Source organism: Rhea americana, unplaced genomic scaffold (genome assembly GCF_003343005.1).
Source record: "Rhea americana isolate MKP2758 unplaced genomic scaffold, rheAme1 scaffold_7, whole genome shotgun sequence".
Lineage (NCBI taxonomy): Eukaryota > Metazoa > Chordata > Aves > Rheiformes > Rheidae > Rhea > Rhea americana.
Window position 1 is genome coordinate 10,386,946 of NW_028186867.1, and position 20,662 is coordinate 10,407,607.

The window sequence follows — 20,662 nt, forward strand, 5'->3', positions numbered from 1 at the left end:
TCTGGAGATCACCTAGTCCAACMCCTGCTCAAGCAGGGTCACSTAGAGAATGTTAGACAGGGTTGCATCCAGGTAGGTTTTGAATATCTCCAAGGAAGGAGACTCCACAACCTCTCTGGGCAACCTGGTCCAGTGCTCYGTCACTCTTACAGGAAAGAAGTTTTTCCTTTTCAACTAGAACTTCTTGTACTTCAGTTTATGCCTGTTGCCTCTTGTCCCTGCACCACTGAAAAGTCTGGCGACACCCCCTTGACACCCTCCCTTGAGATACTTGTAAACACTGATCAGATCCCCCCTCAGTCTTCTCTTCCCCAAGGCTAAACAGGCCCAGCTCTCGCAGCCGTTCCTCATAGGGCAGGTGCTCCAGCCCTCTGATCATCTTCGTAGCCCTGCGCTGGACTCTCCCCAGTAGCTCCATGTCTCTCTTGTACTGGGGAGCCCASAACTGGACACAGTACTCCAGATGAGGCCTAAAATCTCCAAATGACCTGTGCCACTACTCTATTACTGCTGAGAGAAAATGCTGAGGGGTGTACTAGTTTGCTTTTGCTGCACCCCAGGAATTGAGGCAGGCAGGTAGCTTTCCTCCCATGTTTTCTCGAGCCTTGCACAGATGTTAGAGTTTGAATGACATACGTTTTGCAGAAGCCGGCACTGTGTGTATGCATGGAGCCTCGCAGGACCTGGAAAACRTTTCCCCTCCCAAGCCTACATTTGGACAGCTGGCAGGGAATGGCAGGTCTGCATTACGGTGCCTACAAGACGTGTGTGACACGAAGTAGGTTGCCGCTTAGATGTGGCCGAGAGGGCTTTGTGCTGCCGCAGGCTGAAGGCTCTAGGCTGGCCGCCGAGGCTGAAGAACCAGCTACAACTTTTCTTGGTGCTCTTTGTAGCCAAGACACCRAGCTCTTGCTTGTCACTGAGGAGGTGATCCCCAAGCTACACTGCCGCTGTGTCTGAATGGAGCAGGCGTTGGCTTTGGGCGGACTTGAAAGCGCCCASATAACAGTTTACGTTCTAAATTCCCCATTTACTTGCTGTCAGACGAGATGTTCAGCAGCCTCCAATGTTAGATAAATCTCGTCTTCCTYTTTCTTCCCTTCGTCTTTCAGGAACGTTATGGAAAACCAGTCAGGATGTGGTCCTGCAGTGAAAGTGATGTACAGATGCTTCCTGAGACTCAGTCTCTTGTGTTGCCTTCACACYGAGCCCGGGAAGTGAGTGCCGTTAGCTCCTGCCGGCCCTCCGGTGCTCCACCGTGGAGACCGATGCTCCTTCCATCGCCGCTGGTGCCTTTGGGCCGCTTGCTCTGGGCAAGYGCGCGAAAGGCGAGGGCTGGCACAGGTGTTACTGTGGGCATCGCTCGAAGGTAACGGGAACACGCACCTATCAGAGGACTCGCTTGTCTTGCTGATCATCATCAAGAGTGGAAAAAACTGAAAGAAAGAGTGGGAAGAAGGGGGAAGAAGCTGAATCAGGTAARTGTGGTTTCCAGGAGTGAGAGATTTGTCAGGCAGAGACTTGCTTATAAGCTGCAAACGTCTGATGCAAGTACTGAGATAACAACCGTGGAGCCAGGCGCTGACATTTTCCAGAAGCAGATTTGGTATTAATTGGCAGGAATTTGGAGATTAGCTTCTCAGTGTGGGAGTGAGCGTAGGCTCATCTGCAGAAGCGTCAATCAAAGCATGCCCGTGCCAAGGCCTGGCCGTGTTTCCCACTGAAAAGAAAGTTAATGCTATATCACACAGCTGCTGAAGTATTTTCAATTAAAGTCAAAGCAGAGGAAGCAGCAGCAATGAATAACACACTGTTTTTAGCATTGTGCTGCAAAGATGAGCAAGGATTGGGCTATTTTTAAACTGCTCTGTGTTTAGCTGTTTTTTAACCCTAGAGCTGGGGCTCGACTTTCCACTGGGTTTCCATTTGCTTGTGTTTTTGTTAGAAGTGCATGTCCTCTCCAGCTTCACCGAGCTTTTGATGTACCAGAGAAACAGTGAAATGGTGATTCTCCCTGAATCAGAGAGTAAAAATTGAGCAACTCTGCCTGGAAATGTTTAAATAGTGAGTGGAGGCTGTGGTGATCAATGTGACTGTTAGCTCTTCTTTACCTTCAGTAGCTAGTAGCATTCTGAATTAAGGAATTCCTCCTTTTAAAAGGCAAGCCTCTTTTCCACTCCAGTAAGCCAGTATTTCAGAGTTTTGACAAATTTARTAGAGATTCTCTCAGCAAAAGAGAGAGACCTGAAAGGTAAAGGAGGTCAGAGAGGACCATTCTGATACAAAACAATGATAAGGCAGTGTAAAACGTGCTTTTAGGCCCTTTCTGTATCTCACACAGAGACACAGAAGCCTAATCGTGATAAATATTCTGAGTGGGTTACCCTTGCACTCCTGTTTTAAAAGTACACATAGCAAAATCCTAGGCCTCTCAGTACTGGATRTGGGATTAAATTGGCCAGGACCAAGTGGAACCGCTTTTCTTTTTCCCATGTAATTTCTAGGTAGTATAGCTTCATCAGTAAACTGTGCTATTCGTGATACATGAATCTCATCTTTCACTTCGGCAATTATTTATTTCCTCTAGTAAGGGTTCGTCTTTAAGAAATTTACTTATGACACCAAGGTAGCAAAGCTCCATTTTATAGCTTAGCACTTAAGCAATCCAAAAGACATACATAGAGTCCTATTTTGTCAATCCAACAGAGCACAGAAAGAAGGAAAGCAGTGGCTATTGCTGTGAGAGGGAACAAGTTGAAATATACACTGCAAAGGTTTTTTTACTGGTTTTGTTTTTAACCTCCTCAGGACTTTTTGCAGAAGTTCTACTTCTCATATCGGCAGACATAAAGACCCACAGAAGACTACAAAYAGGACCAATCCAGGAATCTTACATAAATTGCACCATTTCAGTATCTTTTGCAATAAATTCATTTTTGCAAGCTTTAGGTCTTGCAAAACTGAGTCAAGACTTTAGATAAATTCTCAAGTATCTCAGAAGTATTGTTCATGACCYCATGCAAGTACAGCAAAGGTCCATCTCCTTATGATGAGCAAAATCTAAGTACATTATATACATTGCTGCTTAAAAAGAAAGCCAAAAATTGAAGACTACCTATATTTCTAYGTTTGTGTGTGTGTACCTGCTCCTTCTCTATCCACACCCCAAAGCCATTTTGTCTCCAGGCTGAACGGACCCAGGCCCTCAGCCTCTCYTCCTATGTCCTGTGCTCCAGCCCCCAACCAGTCTCACGGCCTCCCTTGGACTTGCTCCAGCATGTCCATGTCCTTCTTGTATCAGGGAGCCCAAACTGTGCTCCAGATCCAGTCTTACAAGCACCAAAGAAAGCAAAAAGATCACTTCCCTCAACTTGCTGGCTATGCTATTCCTGATGCAGTCCAGGATGCTCTTAGCCTTCATCTAAGGCACATTGCTGGGTCCTGTTGTCCAACTGGACCTCTGGGTCGCTTTCGGCAGAGCTACTTTCTAGGCTGTCCCCCCAGCMTCTACTGGGGCATGGGATTATTTTGTCCCAGGTACAAGACTTTGTGTTTGTCTTAGCTGACCTTCACAGTGTGGAAGTTCAGTTACTGTCAACCCATTTCTCGAGCCTGTCCAGGTCCCTCTGAACAGCAGTCCTGCCTCCAGGGTGTTGCATGTCCCCCAAAACCCCATCATCTGTGGACTTGCTGGGAGCGCTCTCTGTCCCTCGCCCAAGGTGTTCATGAAGACACTAAACAGGACCGGCTCCAGTATCAATCTCTGAGGGATGCCACTAGTAACTGGTCACCATCTGGACTTTATAATGGTTCTCTGAGCCTGTCAGTCCAGCCAATTTTATACCCACTTTACTGTCTGCCTCTCCAGTTCATACCTGACCAATCTGGCCATAAAGATACTATGAGAGGCTGGGTCAGAGTATAGGTCGAAGTATACAACATCTGCTGCTCCCTCTCTTCCATAAAGTCAGTCTTCTCATCACAGAAGGCAAACAGGTTGGCCAGGCACTACTTACCCTGTGTAAATCCGTGCTGGATGTTTGGAACATGGTCTCTAATCACTCCTAGGAGGATGTGAACCATAACTTGGTGCACTGCTAATGGCTTTGGATTGCATTTTCATACTTGTTTAAGACTCTTGCAGCCAGTGATTCGTCTAGTTATTTTGACATACAGTTATTTACACTCCTCGAAGGACTGCACATCAAGAAAAAGGATATTCTCCCCGCACACAAGTTGATACCAGTGGAAAAGGTACAGCTTGCACTGCTTGCTGGCAGACCAAAGCCAACCTTTCCTTTGGCCCTGAAAAATGATGGATTTTCAATCGGCATCTACCCCTCTCCGTTCCTTGCCTTTCTACCTCCCACCCCTGCCCAAAAGAGAGGTCAATCGCAGGTCTAGAAGTAATAGGAGCAGTAAATATGCCAAAGACTGATGTTTTACTGAATGTCACTCTTTTACATGGCAGGAGTGTAAAGACTTTGACAACAGAGGGAAAAAGGAAAGAATTTTATGAAGCACAAGCATGTATTTCGTCCTGTTCCTTTCTAGTTTCTTTATCTACCTAAAACTAACATTGTCCTTATTTAGACTTCACCAACACACATGAAAATGTGAGTACATTGGAGTCCTGCTTCATTTGCTAAGAACACTTTTATTCAAATTCTCTTTGCTTATTTCTATCCAACTGAAAACATCCATCTCTATTCTATGCATTTATATGAAAAATTAAAATTCAGAAAAAATGACTACCCAATAATATAGTGTAGATATCCAGCAGTTTTGAAAAATAAATCATTAAGCTAACCCCCAAAGAACTATTTTTTTCATTTTGATTTCTTAAGAGAATGACAGATTTTGACATAAATGTATTTTAAGATTTAGAAGGTAGCAAATTATCAATAGCATAACAAAATAGTACTCATAACTCAGAGAAATAGAGAGACAGTACAAAATATTATTAACATTCTGATAATATTCCTTTTATAAAATCCAAAGCATAATGTTTTTAAAGGAACTACATGACCAGTGTTTTACTGAATATCGTTTTAAAAATTTGGGGTTTTAGTCTGCAAGTTCTTATTCAAGTAAATCATTCCTGTAAATTTGCATCAGTATAGATTTGCAGGATAGATCTTCCTCCTTTGCGTTTTATCTCCCTCATGGGTGTCATGCAAGTAATGGTAAGGAAGTTACTCTGTAAAGAAGATTCCCAAGTCTAGTATCCATGTTGCTTATAATACTGGGCTCGTGCAACCACATCGTTGGCATAGTCATCATGAGTAGTGCCAATATCCATTCTTTCATAGGTTCGGACGTTCCCAGGACCAGCATTGTAGGCAGAAATCCCACCTGAAATGAAACAGCAAAAGGAATCATACGGACTGAAAAAAAAATCAGTGAAAATTCCAGCCTGATGTATCCTGCATTTACTCATTTTGAAGGTTTTTGCTTACCAGGACTTTTTTTTTTGGGGGGGGGGGGAGTGTCATTATCAGAGCCTTCCTGACTTAACTGAGACTCTGCAAACAGCTTCTGTTTATTCCTGAATCCACGAAAATGTCAGAATGGTACTGTTTTTTTTTTCACATATGTTAGCATGATGAACTCGCACCATTTACCTGGCCTGGCACGACCCTTTCATTTGCACCAGGCTTATTCATAATACTATGTAAGAGCCAACATCCTTGTAACTTTTTATCAATTCTTTAAAATTACTGCTCTTAAAAGAGAATTAAAACATAATCATACATTGCATGTGCTTTGTCTTATAGCTGCTCCTGTATATGCTACCCCATATGCTGCGTTGAAAGGGAGAGATACCTGAGCTGGTTGCAAAACAAGCTCGCACTGACACCCCCAGCAGTCCAGCGGGGTGATGCTGGCTGCAAGGTGCAACCTGCTAAGAAGCACATAGATTTTCCACACTGCACGGCAGAGTTTTGCAGTTCCCTGGAAGCCCGTTCATTTTGCAAACCCCTCATCTCTGTCTCTTGTGCCATACGGAGTAAACTGCTGGCTCCATTCAAGTAAGCTAGAGAACTATTAGCTTGAATGGTTGCAGTTTTCTCATGGTCAGATAAGGAAAGTTCAGCTATAATATAAAGCAGATTTCAAGTATATAAATATTTGCTGCACAGTGTTGAAAATTCAGATAGAATACCAAACTAAAGAAAGGCAGAAACAAAACAGAATAGATGAAGCTTGTCTTTTTGCCTGTGAAACAAAAAAGCAGACAAACTTCACCACTAGTGAAAAGCTAAGTGCAAGTCTATCAGAAATGTAGTTATTAAGGAACACAGGCAATTATTCAGTATGTTCTTATCCTAAGTTTTTCTTTTCTCCTGAACAAAATCTATAGTCTGTACATTACCTTTCAGCTGTTGTTCCTTTGTCCAGCGTGGGAACTTTCTCTGCATTGCCTTTATCATTGAGATTAGTATTTCTGTGCCCTGTATAAGATGTCTTTCTCCATTCCATTCTCCCACAGGTTTATGTGATCTTCTGTCAACCTAAAAATGTCAAGCAAAATGTCATTTCCCTGCGGTAATGGATGATATATTTAGGAGGTTTGCTCTTCTTTATATGATATTTGTTTATTAGGTTTTACGGGAATAGCAGCAARTACCTGCATTAAACCAAATCCATTTCCATTGTCACCCCAGCCGTTCTTCAGAGCTTTGCCAGCATGAGACTCTCGAGAGATAATGCCAGCAATCACAGCTGGCTCGACACACAGTTTTTGGCCAACTTTCTTAATGAGAGTTTTATATCTATCCATACTTCGTAGGTCCYGTTCGGCAATCTTTCTGGAAGCTGCAACTCCTGTAATTCAAATAAAAAGTAAAGAGGTTCTCTTAATAATTTTCAAGGCTCAGAATTGTCTGCCACCTCTCTCAGTCAAAATCAGCCCTAGTGTAATTATTGCAATATGGACAGAATTACATCAAAATTTTCTTTTGCTTTGCGTCTGAAGGAAATAGRTGATGGTCTATAGGGATGTTCCAAAGGATCATGCAGCAGTGGGTGTTCAGCGTTTTGAAAATATAAAAGCACTTTGGATTRCTGTGCTTGCTGCAAAGTGGAGCCCTGAGACAGAAGAGTGACACTCACCACAGTAGTTTAATTTCTCTGGTTTCGCTGTTTTACACGAAGCCCCAGTGGTGTCAATTCTGCTTACATCACCGTAGCAGTTAGTCCGGCTCTGAGAGGTACCTGAGAAAGTTAAACGGAAGGATCGAAGCAGTTAAAAGCTTTTGTGACTGCAAGGAAAGCCCAGAGGAGGCTGCAGCCCGGGCGCGCAGTGGTGGGTGGGCAGGGCAGGCTGTGGGGTGCAGGCATGGGGAGCCCCGAGGGGCCACCGCCGTCCCTCCTCGTGAGCGCCGGGACGCCCGCCCCGGCAGGACTCACGGGAGGGCTCTGCTGTGGGATATAATTTAGTGGCAACAGGTTTGATGTTGAAGCAACCCTCTTCTTCATCATGCGGGCTAGACTTTGGAGCAGGAGCAGTGAGAAGATGGGTTCATCTCTTCTGCTTCCTGGTTTGGGGAAGCTGCTTTGGCTTAGGGGCTTGGCGAAGCAGGGGGAGATGCCAGACTTACCCAGGAGGGCAGCGAGGCCCAGCAGCACCAGCATCAGACGCATGGGGACAGTTCTTCCCGAGCGTGCAGAACAGTCTGAAAATCAATCAGCACTGGCAAAGATGAAGACATAAATATATTTCACTACATGCTGAACAAACACAAAGAAACCTTGCCTGAATGATGGGCTATTTCTCTTTGCTGGATATGCAAAGTGAGATGTATACAGATCTTCTTCTGACACGAAGCAGACCACAACCATTCACAAGGCAGTTGTGGCCATCCAGATTTGCTGATATTTAGAACCTGCTTCCTATAGGATGTCTTGGTAACTTCCTTCACATTCAATATTTGATTCAGGAAAAATAAAATTCATAACCTTCAGTGCTCTTTGCTGTGGCACTCTCACTATGAACACCTCTCCTGTGCCCATATCCTTTATACAAACCATGATTTCTGCATGCAGACAACTTTGCCTGAATCCTCTGAAGACTTTCTTCATACTCAATAGAGAGAAATAGGCACTTTCAAGAAGCAGTTTGTCTAATTTATCCTGGATATCTACTTTAGGATGAATTGTGCCCTGGGAGCAGCTATTTCTCCTCTCTAGCTGTTAAGGAAGGGAAAAATGCTCACAAATACATGAGAACCCGGCATTTAGGTGAGCTGAATCCAGGACTATGGGACAAACCTTGGCATCCTTATTCAAGCAGAAACCTCTTGGAGCAAAGCCTGTTGCCTCTGGGCCACCAAGGAGATGGCATTGCTGAGCTCCTGCCCTGAATGGTATCTTACCTCCTTGCCCTCAGTGCAGCCTCTGCCACAGGACTGAGGCTTCGAGAAGTTTAATATATATGGCGAAGTACCTCCCTTTTTTGCGTTAATCTGACACTGATGAAATGTGCTGGGCTGTGGTTTTGTGACCACTTTAGTTAGCAGTAAGTTTTCTAATGTAAACAGAGCCTGGGCTATTATAGACATTGGCATGGTGACAAGTATGTTCTCAGGAGTGGCATTTCCCAGATTTCAAAACCCCTCCCCCAAAAAAACTATTTTTCTCTGGGCGTCTCTGTACCCACATTTTCATTATGTTTCAAAACCTGTTCCTGGAAGGAACTGCGATGATGCCAAAACTAAAGACAAGTTATCCAGCTTTCCTGCGGATGTTTCTCCAGGTCTTGTTCCGGCACCCTGGGCTGTGTCTGCTAAATAAAAGAGGGCCAGGACCAACCCTTAGCTACGTGACCCTTAGCTATATGACCGACCTTTAGGCAGTGTGCTAAGCACAGATGGACCTGCAGCTGCACTGCACGGGGCCAGCTCTCTCCTGGCCATCTCCTCCGGGCTGGAGGGTGCCCCCCACTGCACCACGCTCTGTTCACATGGTTTTTGAGCACCGCCGTTCTGCTGCTTTGGTTAGTTTTCCATAACACCCAGCTCCTCTCCAAGTGCCCAGGACCTCAGCGTCAYGCTAATAAAAGCTTATTTGACTACGGTTGCTTAAATCAGAGGGTTGCACAATTCCTTGCTTTTGCAGAGCAAGCTTTTTGCCTGTGCCGGAGAGACCTCTCCCTCCCTCCATTTCCCACGCACAGCATTTCCAAACACTCTTCTGCCACTGCCTGCCATTTCCAGCAGCCTGAAACCTTTGCCTGGTGTCCTCCCTTTTCTTCTACCCCAGCTCGTGCCCGGAGCTGGCTTTGGGGAGCCACAATGTGAGGAGGAAGAAAAAGGGATGCATCAGGGCCTGGATATGCGGAGTCATCCTGAAGCATGTTGGCCAAAGTTGTCGTGCTGCAGCCAGTGTACAGGCAGCTGGGGGGGCTGGTCTCACCCCACCACCCAAAATACTACAGGGTAAAGCATTGCCATTCACTGCTGTGAGATTCTGGTCTTTCTCTCTGGAGGCTGCAGCCATGCCCCAAAGAGGGCGTAGACGGCAGAAAGCCAAGTGCAYGAGGACTTCATGGGCTGGAGACCCAAGTCCTACCTTTTCCGTGGGGCTGACTGCAGCTGGTGTCAGACAGAAAGGTCCCAACTGTATTCTGTGGCAGTGGTCCTTCATGAGCCCCCATCCCCTTCGACGACACATGCAGCCGGGGTATCACCTCACTTCTGACAACATTTCCACGATGTGGAGCCACTGCACGATGCTGGGGGTCATTTGGTGATTTGCATGTTGATCCCCCAGATTTACCTTTATCGCTCAAACAATAACTAGGCAGAGAAGTGCTTAGTGGCTCTGGCATATTCGCCCAAGCAGGTTGTTATTTTAACATGTCTCTTGGGAAGCTCAAGGAAGAGGAAGAATAGAGCAAGAGGAGTTTCTACCCCTTTTCATTTGGAGAGAACAGGGCAAATACACCGAGTCAGAGATTGATTGGTTGCTGTGGTTACAGGATTAGCTGAACTTCTGCATCTTCTTTCTGTTTTCTGTAAGGACTCCCCTTCAGGCCTCATGATTTCACTTCTCCTGCAGTTCTCATGCTCCTGCAGTGGGACTATGGTACCTGTGTATCAACAGCACTTACCCAGCTGGTCTGGTCTGCTTTGCTACTTGAATTTATTCTCTTTGGTAGCCTGTAGTCAGGAGAATGCAGTGACCCAAAAAAGCCTTCTTAAAATATTGCTTATTTAACTCTAAGAACAAAGCTCGGCTTTATTCAGGAAAAGGGMTACGGATGCCAAAATGCCAATTCATATGTTAGAGCTGCTGTTTTAGTCCAGGTCCATAACTCCTTAGGGTGTTGGCTTCTCTCTGTTTTCACTGACTCGCTCTTCCCTGGCCCTTGACAACTGACCTTTAAATCATGCCAGTGTGCTCCTGCTTCCTTGTCCAGAGCCAACGTGGGGAACTCCTCCATGGGGCAAGCTGCAGCATAGTGAATAACTCTTTCATCRTCTCTCACTGGGCTTGCTGTGAAGAGCACATTTACATCTTCCATTCTTCCCTCTGGCTGCATGTTCACAGAATCACAGAATTACAGAATAACTTCAGATGGAAAGGACCTCTGGAGGTCTTTAGTCTAACCTCCTGCTCAAAGCAGGGCCAACTTCAAAGCTAGATCAGGTTGCTCATGGCCTGGTCCTGTCGTGTTCTGAGTGTCTCCAAGGATGGAAATTCCCCGTGCTCTCTGTGCAGCCTGTTACAATGCTTAACCACTCACTTTTACTTGTGAAAAAATTCCTTTTCTTTTACCAAATCCAAATTTTCCGTGTTGCAACCCATGACTATTGCCTCTCATCTTCTTGCTGTGCACCTCCAAGAAGAGTGTAACTCCCTCTTCTCCATAAGCTCCATGGCAGCAGCTGAAAAGGTCCCCCTGAAGCTGTCTCTATTCCAAGTGAGCAGACCTGGGTCCCTGAACCTCTTCTCGTACATCCTGTGCTCCAGCCCTGACCAGCCTGGTGGCCTCCGCTGGCCTTGCTCCAGCATGTCAGTGTCCTCCTTGAACTGGGGAGCCCAAGACTGGACACGAGCGCCAGATGGGCATAGGGATCACTTCCCTCAGCCTGATGGCAACACTCAGCCAAGGATACCGTAGGCTGCCTTTGCCACAAGGCGGCTGCTCCCGGGTCTGGCAGGAGCCAGAAACAGAAGCCTGCAGCGATGAGATGCTTCAGGGCAAGTATCTCTGGGGTGATCTGCTCCCCTATATGCCTCTTGCTGCCCTGAACATACGGATGTGTGCTGTTAGAGATTGTCTCCAATTCTAAGGAAAAGATATAAAAAAATTACTGCCAGGATTTTTATCATTAGGAGAGCTCTCTATATTCCTAATTTCTGTAACTGTGCACTTACCCAAACCATTGCTGAGTTTTGTGAATTCCTTGATCTGATACCTTTCCAGATCAATGAATCAATGAATTTTACAGTCTAATTACACATCGATGCAAGAATATATCCTTTTCTTTTTCTTTTTTTTTTTTACTTTGACACTTGCCTTTCCATTTTGGCGAATGTTCTTTGGTATGTGCCAAGGAACACAGAAAAATATGAATCACCCTTTCATTAATGCTCAACGCTTTGCTTAGTTCTCTAAATTGAGCAGTGCTCAACTTCTCAGGCTCTTTTCATAGCACATTGCTCTACATGCTTGAGCAGATCCAACAACCTTTGCTAAACTTCCTCTGCACGTGTAATATCCTTCAAGAGCTGTCATGACCAGTTCTGCACATGCTCTACTCCAAAAGATAGTGTTGCGTTAAAATATTAGATTTTTTTTAATATTATTCTTCTATTTCTTTGTGTTATTGCTGGAGTTTTTGACCAGAACAATCTCTTAATTTGAGACTGCTGTTGACACATCTCTAAAGGATCCAAATCCCATTCCTGATTTGATGCAATGTATTTCTGGGACCATTAACATGGATATATGTACATATATATATATATATATATATATATATACATACACTACCAGACCATCTGACACAGAGAATTTGATCTAGATCAGGCACAAGCATATATATGACTGTGTTCATACACTGTTAGAGCTGAGTTTATGCTGGCTGTGGAAGGACAGGAGATACTAGCAACAGCCAGTTTTCCTTATCTGAAATTTTACTAAAATATTAATGGAATCCTAGGAGATTTAGGAGAAATTATTTTCTTTTGCATAAATCAGTGCTGCCTACCTCTGATCATACAATGATTTTCCAATTGCTTATTAATCTTTTACATTCTATCAGTTAGATTCTTGTGGAGCTATATGTGTATGATATAGCATGCCTTCTATAATTAAAAATGTTAATCTGGTGTTAATTTGAGATTACATTTAGTAGAGTTGTAATGAAAAGCCTAAACATCACATGCCATTACAGAAGGCACACAGGAAGATTAGCTTTAATATTACTAATTAGCAGCTTTCACTACTACTAAAAAAAAAACACACCCCCAAAAAACAAGCCCATAAAACYCTTAGGAGGACTTTAGGCACAAGCAATGATTACATGCTAAACTTTATCAAAAATCCTTAGCTCTGAGCCACATCACAGATACCATATTGTGTGATCCCTTTACAGTCAGTGCAGAAATACTCCCTTTTAAGCTGCATCACAGTCTTTTAGTCKTAAAGGCTGTAGTAGCTCTTGCTGCCATTTGGACCATGTGTGAGGCATTGAAACAGGAGCTGTCCTATATAGGAGTAGAAATTTCTCTGAATCTGTTACCTTATAAGAACAACTTTAGGCAGAAGCTGTTCAAGCAAATAATGATGCTACTGGGGTCTTCTGGGACCAGTGCTGGCTGGGAGGAAGTAATAAACAGAGCTGTGGCTGAATAGGCAGTGAATTAATAAAATAAAATCTGATTTAAAGCATAGAAATGGGACCAGCAGCAGAAGTATTTTTTCCCTGAGTGCCTTTTAATAAGATTTTTTTTTCCAGTTCTTTGATAGGAAGTATTTTTGGAAAACAGAGGGCTGCGGGCAGAGGAGCTCGCAGGGGTGAAGGCACAGGGAGCCGTGAGTCAGCTTGTTCCTTTCTGTGTGGGTTTTTCCRTGCTCTTGAGCATTTCTCATCTACCGCTAATTAGCGTAATAATGACTAGGGAAGAAACGAGTGATCTTAGTTGTGCCTTCAAAGGAGCAGCTAGACCGACAGAAGCTCCCCAACCCAATTAAGCTCATTGAAGCTGTGTATGAGGGGCATGAGGGTACAGAGTGCAATGTATCTKCCAGCCTCCCTGGCTGGGAGGCGCTGGGTGCTGGGGGCTCCCACACTGGGGGCAGCTCCCATGTCCTGGGGTTGCACCTGAGGGCCCCAGAGGCAAGCGGGGAGCCCCTAGCCGGCGCAGGGGAGTGCTGTAAGGAGGGATCCCGCCTCTCAGATGAGACTGCGCCTGGTGTCAGTGTCCTYTTGTGCTGACCATGCTCCTATAGCAGAGGGGAGAGGAAGAAGCAAGTGGAGATAGCAGAAGGTTCAATTATTAGGCATGTAGATAGTTGTTTTCCCATCCACTGTATGGTACCTGGCCAGCAGGGCAGACTCACARGGTGCCTGGGTAGGTTTGGTGGGGATGCAGAGGAAGTCGGTAGGTTGGTACTGATGACATACGGGAGAGCAGGAGGGGTGCGATGGACGCTGAGTTCACACTGCTGGACAGGGGAGCAGAGTCCAGGATCTCCACRCCGGTATTCTCTGCAATACTGCCTATGGCACAGGTGAAGTAGGAGATGCAGGCAGGGACTGCGGGCCTCAGTGCAAGGCTATGATGACTTACAGAGGGATGTTTGAGGTGGGACAAGAGGAACTAATCCAGAAAGGACGGGCTGCACCTGAATCGTGACAGAGCCAGCCTGTGGCACTGAAAGTTAACATGACTGTAGAGGTAGAAGCAGGGGAAAGTTGACTACCCATTTTGGATTGACATGATCTTCAAGGTGGGCATGGCTAATGTTCAATTTACCTTTGAAAAAGAAGGAGGGAAATAAACAGCACAACCACAATAAATAGTAAAAATAAATTAGAACAACAGGACAAATGATGGGCACATGCAATATTAAGCAGTGAAGTAAAAGCAAAGCTGGTGCTTCTGGGCTGATGCTAAACACTTAAAAATGAGATGGAAGAACCTTAATGCCTGGCATAAAATGACAATCCTGATATAATGGGCATCTCAGAGACTTGGCAGAGGTTGGATAATTGATGGGATGCAGCACTGCTAGCTTTGTAGGAATGAAAGAGTAGGATGTGCAGGRTGTGGAGTGATGCCATATGTGAAGGATGAAGGTGTAATACCATAAAAATATTATGGGAAAAGACAATGCTGTGGATGGAAATCCCAGACTCTGCCCCACTAGGAAGCTGTGAACTACTAGCATTTTCCCAAAGTGACAGGACAGATTCGTTGACAACATCTCCAGACAAAGGGTGGACATGACTCCTACCATCCCTATTGCAATAATTGTGGATGCTRGAGGTGGACACGGAAGAACAACTGCAGAAAGCAGCCAGGCCTTTGCRTCCTCCCCAAGTACTATCTCCTGCTGAAGCTGCTGGAGGCAGAGTTCTGGGGTGACAGACCACCCAGTGGTCTGACCCACAGAGACTTTCTTATGCTCATGTGACATCCCGAATTTGATGGAGGACCAATGTTGCCCTTTTTGACCTGGATAAAACATGAGGTTGTATTTTGTCAGGAAGAAAAATCCGTAAGATGTGCCTAGTATGTTGGGGAGCAGTCCTGAGTGTGCGTGAAGCCCTGCTGCCCTAACCACAAAAGAAACACAGTCCTGGGAGCAGTTTCTTGGCCAGGAAATCCCAGCTTACKTTTTCAATAAGTAACATAGCAACACAAATGCAGTTATTCAGCATTGCATTGCTGTGGTGGCATCTCCCTTTGGTTTCTGTCTTTCAGATAAAGTTCTCTTAGGGAATCCATGCTTCCCTACATTTGTGACAACATTCATATTAAGTGCTTGACCGGACTTCCCAATTTGCTTTAAAAACAAAGCAGAGAACTCAAACAGATAAAATTTGRCTGCCTTGTCTCAAATTTGTTATTATTTCTATCTGCTTGCAGCAAATTCTGATGCAGAAAAGCCTGCCTGGAAAGGTCCTCAAGAAAACATCTGTTTCATTCCCTTGCTCTGCAGCAGTGTGAAATACAGCTACTGTTAAATATTAATCTCATTTGTTCTTTAAAACCTCCAGTGAATGTCGTGCTGCTTCACTGCCCTCAAAGWTTTTTCAAAGTATCCGACACAAACCTTCCCTGAAGGAGCCAAACTCAGCCCTTGCCCTACCCTTATATTAGGAAATGTTAATAGCAATGTTGTTCTTCTCTTTCCTGGGTGGGGTGGCGTGGAGGGGGGAAGAAAAAAAAAGGGGGGGGCAAATCTAACTCACGTTTGTTAGAGGCCGTACTTCTCATCTGAGTTGCGATRCTTCTGCGCGCACCTTTGCTGGTGCGACAAACCCAGGTGCCCTCACCGGCCTCACCAGTGCCGGCAGYGGAGAGGGTTAGCCTGGGCGCTTCGTAGGCCGTGCTGTGATAAAGCTTAATGGCAAAATGGGATTTTCTTTCTTTTTTTTTTTTTCTCTATCCCCCCTCCCCTGTCAAATCATTTGGTTCCCCCCGACATCTCATTCAGCTCCTTCAGTCTAACCATTATGGTTCTGACCTGGTCTTGTTCAGTAYATTAATAGTTAAGGAGTTATCGGAGGTAAAATAAAGTGAGAGGTTTACATAACATAACGAAGCAAAGACTTCAACCTACGAATTTTACATGAGCTATTTCACGCCATGTGATATATTTCAAAGTTTGTATTACAAAGTGATGATTTTACGAAAATTATCTTCTTAGTATAGTGCAGAATTCACTAAAGACTAAACAATGGATAGTTTAATACCTCTGGTTGCCCAACACTGAGTTGTTTTCTGTAGTCTTAAAAAACAATCAGTAACCTTAGAGAGGTCTTATAGCTCCCTCTGGTCTCCAGAGATGATAAACTCTGAATTTGCCTGCAAATGCTTTAATTATGCACAGTCCTTGCCATGAAGAAAAGCAGAAGAGTGACAGGTGAGACCGTAGGAAACCAAAGAGCATGGAGTTAAAATTGTTCCATTTGCAAAAGCTTACTCCAAATCAGCTTTTCACACTAGCTGTGGTGACCCTTGTGGGCAGCCTGCACTCGTGTGCCAYGGGTCACACTAACCCTGTGCTGCTGGGCATTGGCATCTGTGACAAACAGCAGAATAACACCCTTGTGCCTCTGAAATGGTGGCTGAAAGGCTAAAGAGGAATTTCCTTTTTCCCCGTGTCCAGGGTACTGCTTGGAGCCCAGAGCCTGGGCATCTGCCCCCTCACACTCTGAGTCCAGTTCTTTATAGCCCTCTGCCCTCCTAGGGACTTTTCCCCTGTATATTTTCAGGTTGAGCTCTGGACCCACTTCAAGAGTATAGAGCTGGGTTATTTACAGAAGTCGCATGTTGCTRCCCACTGGCTCTGAGGAAATTGCAAAGATCTGCAACATTTGCAACACTAGAATACAACATTTATTTTTATTTGAATTCTCAGCAAACCTAAATTTGCACCCAGATCCATCCACATTGAAAAACACTTTTCAAAATAAAGTTTATAATCCCCAATCCAATTCACTTCCTAATTAAAAGTTGGGATTCCTGACAGAAGGACAGATGCTGACATGTGATGACATGTATGCCTTCTACGGCACTTGCAGTGTTCCCAATATAGAGGATTTCTGCTGTTTTTTTACCCTCTAGATTTTACTAACCATGCCACTGCTGTGGGCTCCAGGGCTAAGGAGACCAAAACAAGTGTATTTTCTGTTTTCCTTGTGAGGCTGGCCACAGGAATAATCAACTAATGCAGAAACATCCAAAGATCAAAGACTCAGAGAGAAGTCTCTTCATTGCCATGTASCCAGCATAATCAAGAGGAAAGAAGGCGTTTAACTTTGGGGACCTTTTCCTCCTTTTTCGATGGGTGGATGGGGACGGAGACAGGAACAGTACAACTTGTACATCTGCATCTAGGGGACACGCAGTCAGCCCCAAATTCAGCCCCAAATGGGAGGAGGTGAATCCTTCCGAATCCAACATTTAAACACAACCAGCCTGTTCCCATCTTCCTTTTAAAGGCCCTGAGCTCATGACTTCTAGTTCTTGACAGTCCCTGGTATTCTCTGGTAGGCACTGCTGAGCTCACCCCTGGGCAATGGCCTGTTCCCTCTGCCAGGTGAGTGGGGACAGATGAGGACGGGGGGGGGGGGGTGTCACTGGACGCTGCAGCAAGTCCTTTATTCATGCTGCCAGCACATGCTCACCAGGAAACCCTGGAGGAATTGGTTTTGAAACTACAATCACTATCGGGTTAGCCTATGAAACATTAATTTTCCTCAGATGTTCCTGTCTCTCCCCAAGTTGTGAGAAGACCAGTCCATCTGTAAAGAAGCTCTGGGAGGGGGTTCACTGATGAGCTAGAACCCATGCCTCTTAAAGTACTGGGCTCGCCTAATAACATTATTGACATAGGAGTTGTCTCCATGGCATGGGTCTTCATCATAGACCTGGACATTGCCAACCTTTGAATGATAGCTGCAGATTCCCCCTGGAAGAAATGAAAAGTAGTTATTAATATTTTTGGCTTATAAATAAATAGTATCAGTTTAAATGTAGAAATTCCTAGCTAAAAGAGCAATGCATTTCATTGAATCTATAAAACGGCTTGGTAAATCACTAMTTTTGTCTTAATTGTTAAAAAGTGTCTTAATTTGCAAAATCTATATTTCTATTATGAAGGAATCCATGACTGTCTATCTCCAAATGTGGATGGGGATGGCATACTGGGCCCAGAAAATGCAGTGGCAGAGCAAGAATTAATATTGCATAAACCAGTAAAATGCAGATAATACGGATTACAAGCAAATGTGGATCCCAAGCCTTCTCAATACAGTCTAGTAGCCTGCCATGACAATCCTGTGCTGTTGCAGTGCCTTAATTCCTATCTTTCCTGGTGGTTTGTGCATCTGTTTTTACCTCATTTATGCACTTAATAACCATTTCCCTTGTGGGACGAAGAGTTGAGAGGATGACTCAAAACCTGCCTGTGTCYGTTGAGCACAACAGCATGTTTTTCCTTTAAAGAGAGCCTGACTCAGGCTGTCCATCAGCTGTGGGCCAGTAACTGCACATTTGGGGTGCTCCACAGACTTTTGTTGCTAAATTCGAGTGGAAGCCTGCTGAGGCTCTATCCGGCCTTCTTCCCAAGCCTGAAATGGGTGTAGATGTGCCCGGCTATAAGGCACCGTGCTCTGCTCTTCCCTTCAGGCCAGGTCTCTAGGTCATGGCAGTATATTCAGCTCCCAGGCTGGGCTCATTTCCCACTGGTTGCAGGAAAGCTGTCATGCAGCTTATGCCCCCATATAGTTTCTGGGTGCAGATAGAAACATGAGAGTCCTGTGGACAGGGCTTTTAGCTGGGAGGCTGCATCTACATACAGTCTGGTTGGTGGTCTGCTGTTTTGGGATTGTTTCTTTTAAACTAGAAAACTCTTTTTTTTTTTTTTTTTTTGGTAAGAGTTGCTGTAAAATCTGCCAGCTTGATGCTGTTGTCCTTTAAAAATGACACCAACGGAGGCAGAGGGCTCTGCTATACTGTAATATAAAAAACAAATAATCATCTTATGTTAATTAAGTGTTATTAGAAACTTCCTTAYGATATTTAAGAAGTACACACAATTCGGGAAAAAAGAAAAACACTAACAGAACAGTGTACAGAAAATAAAACTGAATCTACATCAGCATGAAAATTTCTTGGTGTGCACACTGAAACATGAACCACAAACCAAAGTACCAACAGRGTTAAATAAAAGGGGCTATTAATTTTTTTCTGATTTAAGAATCTCAGCTATTAACATCTTGAAGGTGCAGCTAATGCAACTTTCCTCTTTGTTTCTGCACCTGACCTTGAGAGCATCCCTTTCCAATATATAGCAGATACTGTACCTCTCAGCTGCTGTTCCTGGGTCCAGGTAGGATATCTTGCCCGAACTTCATTAATTGCCAGAACTAGGATATTTGAACATTGATTTATGTGTTCTTCACTATCCCAGCTTCCATAAAGGTTATGATGCTGTCTATCAATCTAGGAAAGTCAAATAAGAAAATCAGTTTCCATCTGAACACAACTAGCACTACAGCTTCCTTCAGGTTTTCATAYTCCTAGGCCATAATTCAAGTAAGTGACCTTATTCAGGATAACACRTAAGCTGAAACTTTGAGGTACTCTTGCAAGGGAATGTATTTAAGTGGTGTCATGAGTATCAGACAGCCATTTGCTAAGATAAAGCCCTGAAATACATAGTACATTACTGTTTTGGAGGCCATGATATTTAATTTTCCTTCTCTTTCTGCTGCACCTGCATCAAGCCAAACTTGCGTCTTCCCTGGTCCCAGCCGTCATTTAAGAGAAGGCCAGCACGRCTCTCCTGTGAGATGATGGCGGCGATGAGCGCTGGGTCTAAGCACAGATTTCTGGCTACTCTCTTGATAGGGATCTCGTATTTCCTCAGACGTACAATGTCTGTCTCAGCAGCCTTCTTTACTGCATCCAGTCCTGTAGCATAGGAAAAAGCAAACTTATGTACCTGCAYTTTCGAAATCTTCGCTTTCCAGTTGAACTGGTATGTGAAAGRTGTAATTTTAGTTTTGAAAAGGAAAAGGCAGCGTCAGGCACAGCCCGACGTTTGAGGAGCGGACACAGCCTGTTGACTTCTGAGCATGACTGTTGAGCTGCAGGGCCAACATCCTTATTACACCGGGGGCATGCAATAAATATATATATTACAATACAGTTATCTCCGAACTGGTGACGAGGCGAAGAGGGCACCYTCGGCCACCCACCGGCTGCCGCTGTCTGAGGAGGTGGGACTGCGCATTCGCAGTCCTCTTCTGCTGCTGCACACTGCTGCAAGCATCGATCGGCATTTGGAAAAGTAGAATTTCAAACCGTGTTTGAAAAACGAGAGCAGGGAACGGTAGTAACRGTTAAGTTGGCAGTCTGTATAGGAAGAGTTTTGTAACCGCTTCTGCAACAGCTCGAGGAGGAGCGGGTGGATCCAGCCTCACCCTTGGGCACCGCGCTCGGGCGCCTGCCGTGGAGGTGCCTACACGGGAGAGAGGTGCCGAATCCCCCCGTTATCGTCCCTGGAGGTCTGGGCAGTACGGTCAGGCAGACCTAAAGAGACGTTCGGCTCGCCCTGAGGCGGACACCTSGAGCAGCCCGCTACGCAGCGGCGCAAAGCGCTAGCACAAGGCAGAAAACGGGCAGAGGAGACGCCCGCGCCCAGGGCACCCAGGGGAGCCCAGGCAGGGCCCTTGGTCTGCCTGCCCTGGGCAGCGTCGCGCGTAACGCTCCTGCGGGATCGGCGGTGATGCCCTGCCGCGCCGGGGTGGCGGAAACGACGCGGAAGGAAAACCGAGCGGTACCTACCGCAGCCCAGGGCTCTGACGGCCGTGCAGGAAACCGCGGGGGCTTGAAGAGCGCTCACATCCCCGTAGCAGCTGTAACTCGCAGATGGAGCTGAAAAATTAAAAAAAAATACCCCGGGGGT

The 20,662-nt window shown here is 45.2% G+C and overlaps 1 protein-coding gene across 1 annotated transcript in view; it reads right to left on the bottom strand.

Annotated features, from left to right (window-relative positions):
- Nucleotides 1–16,626: 16,626 nt before the first annotated feature.
- The window catches only part of LOC146586338 (lysozyme g-like), a 4,231-nt gene continuing 195 nt past the window's right edge, over nucleotides 16,627–20,662 (bottom strand). The window contains exons 2-5 of the mRNA XM_085321604.1: nucleotides 20,542–20,640; nucleotides 19,469–19,665; nucleotides 19,056–19,194; nucleotides 16,627–17,659 (exon numbers count right to left, since the gene is read on the bottom strand). Coding sequence (XP_085177730.1) covers nucleotides 17,529–17,659; nucleotides 19,056–19,194; nucleotides 19,469–19,665; nucleotides 20,542–20,640 — 566 coding nt within the window. The 3' untranslated portion in view covers nucleotides 16,627–17,528. The remainder of the gene's footprint in view (nucleotides 17,660–19,055; nucleotides 19,195–19,468; nucleotides 19,666–20,541; nucleotides 20,641–20,662) is intronic.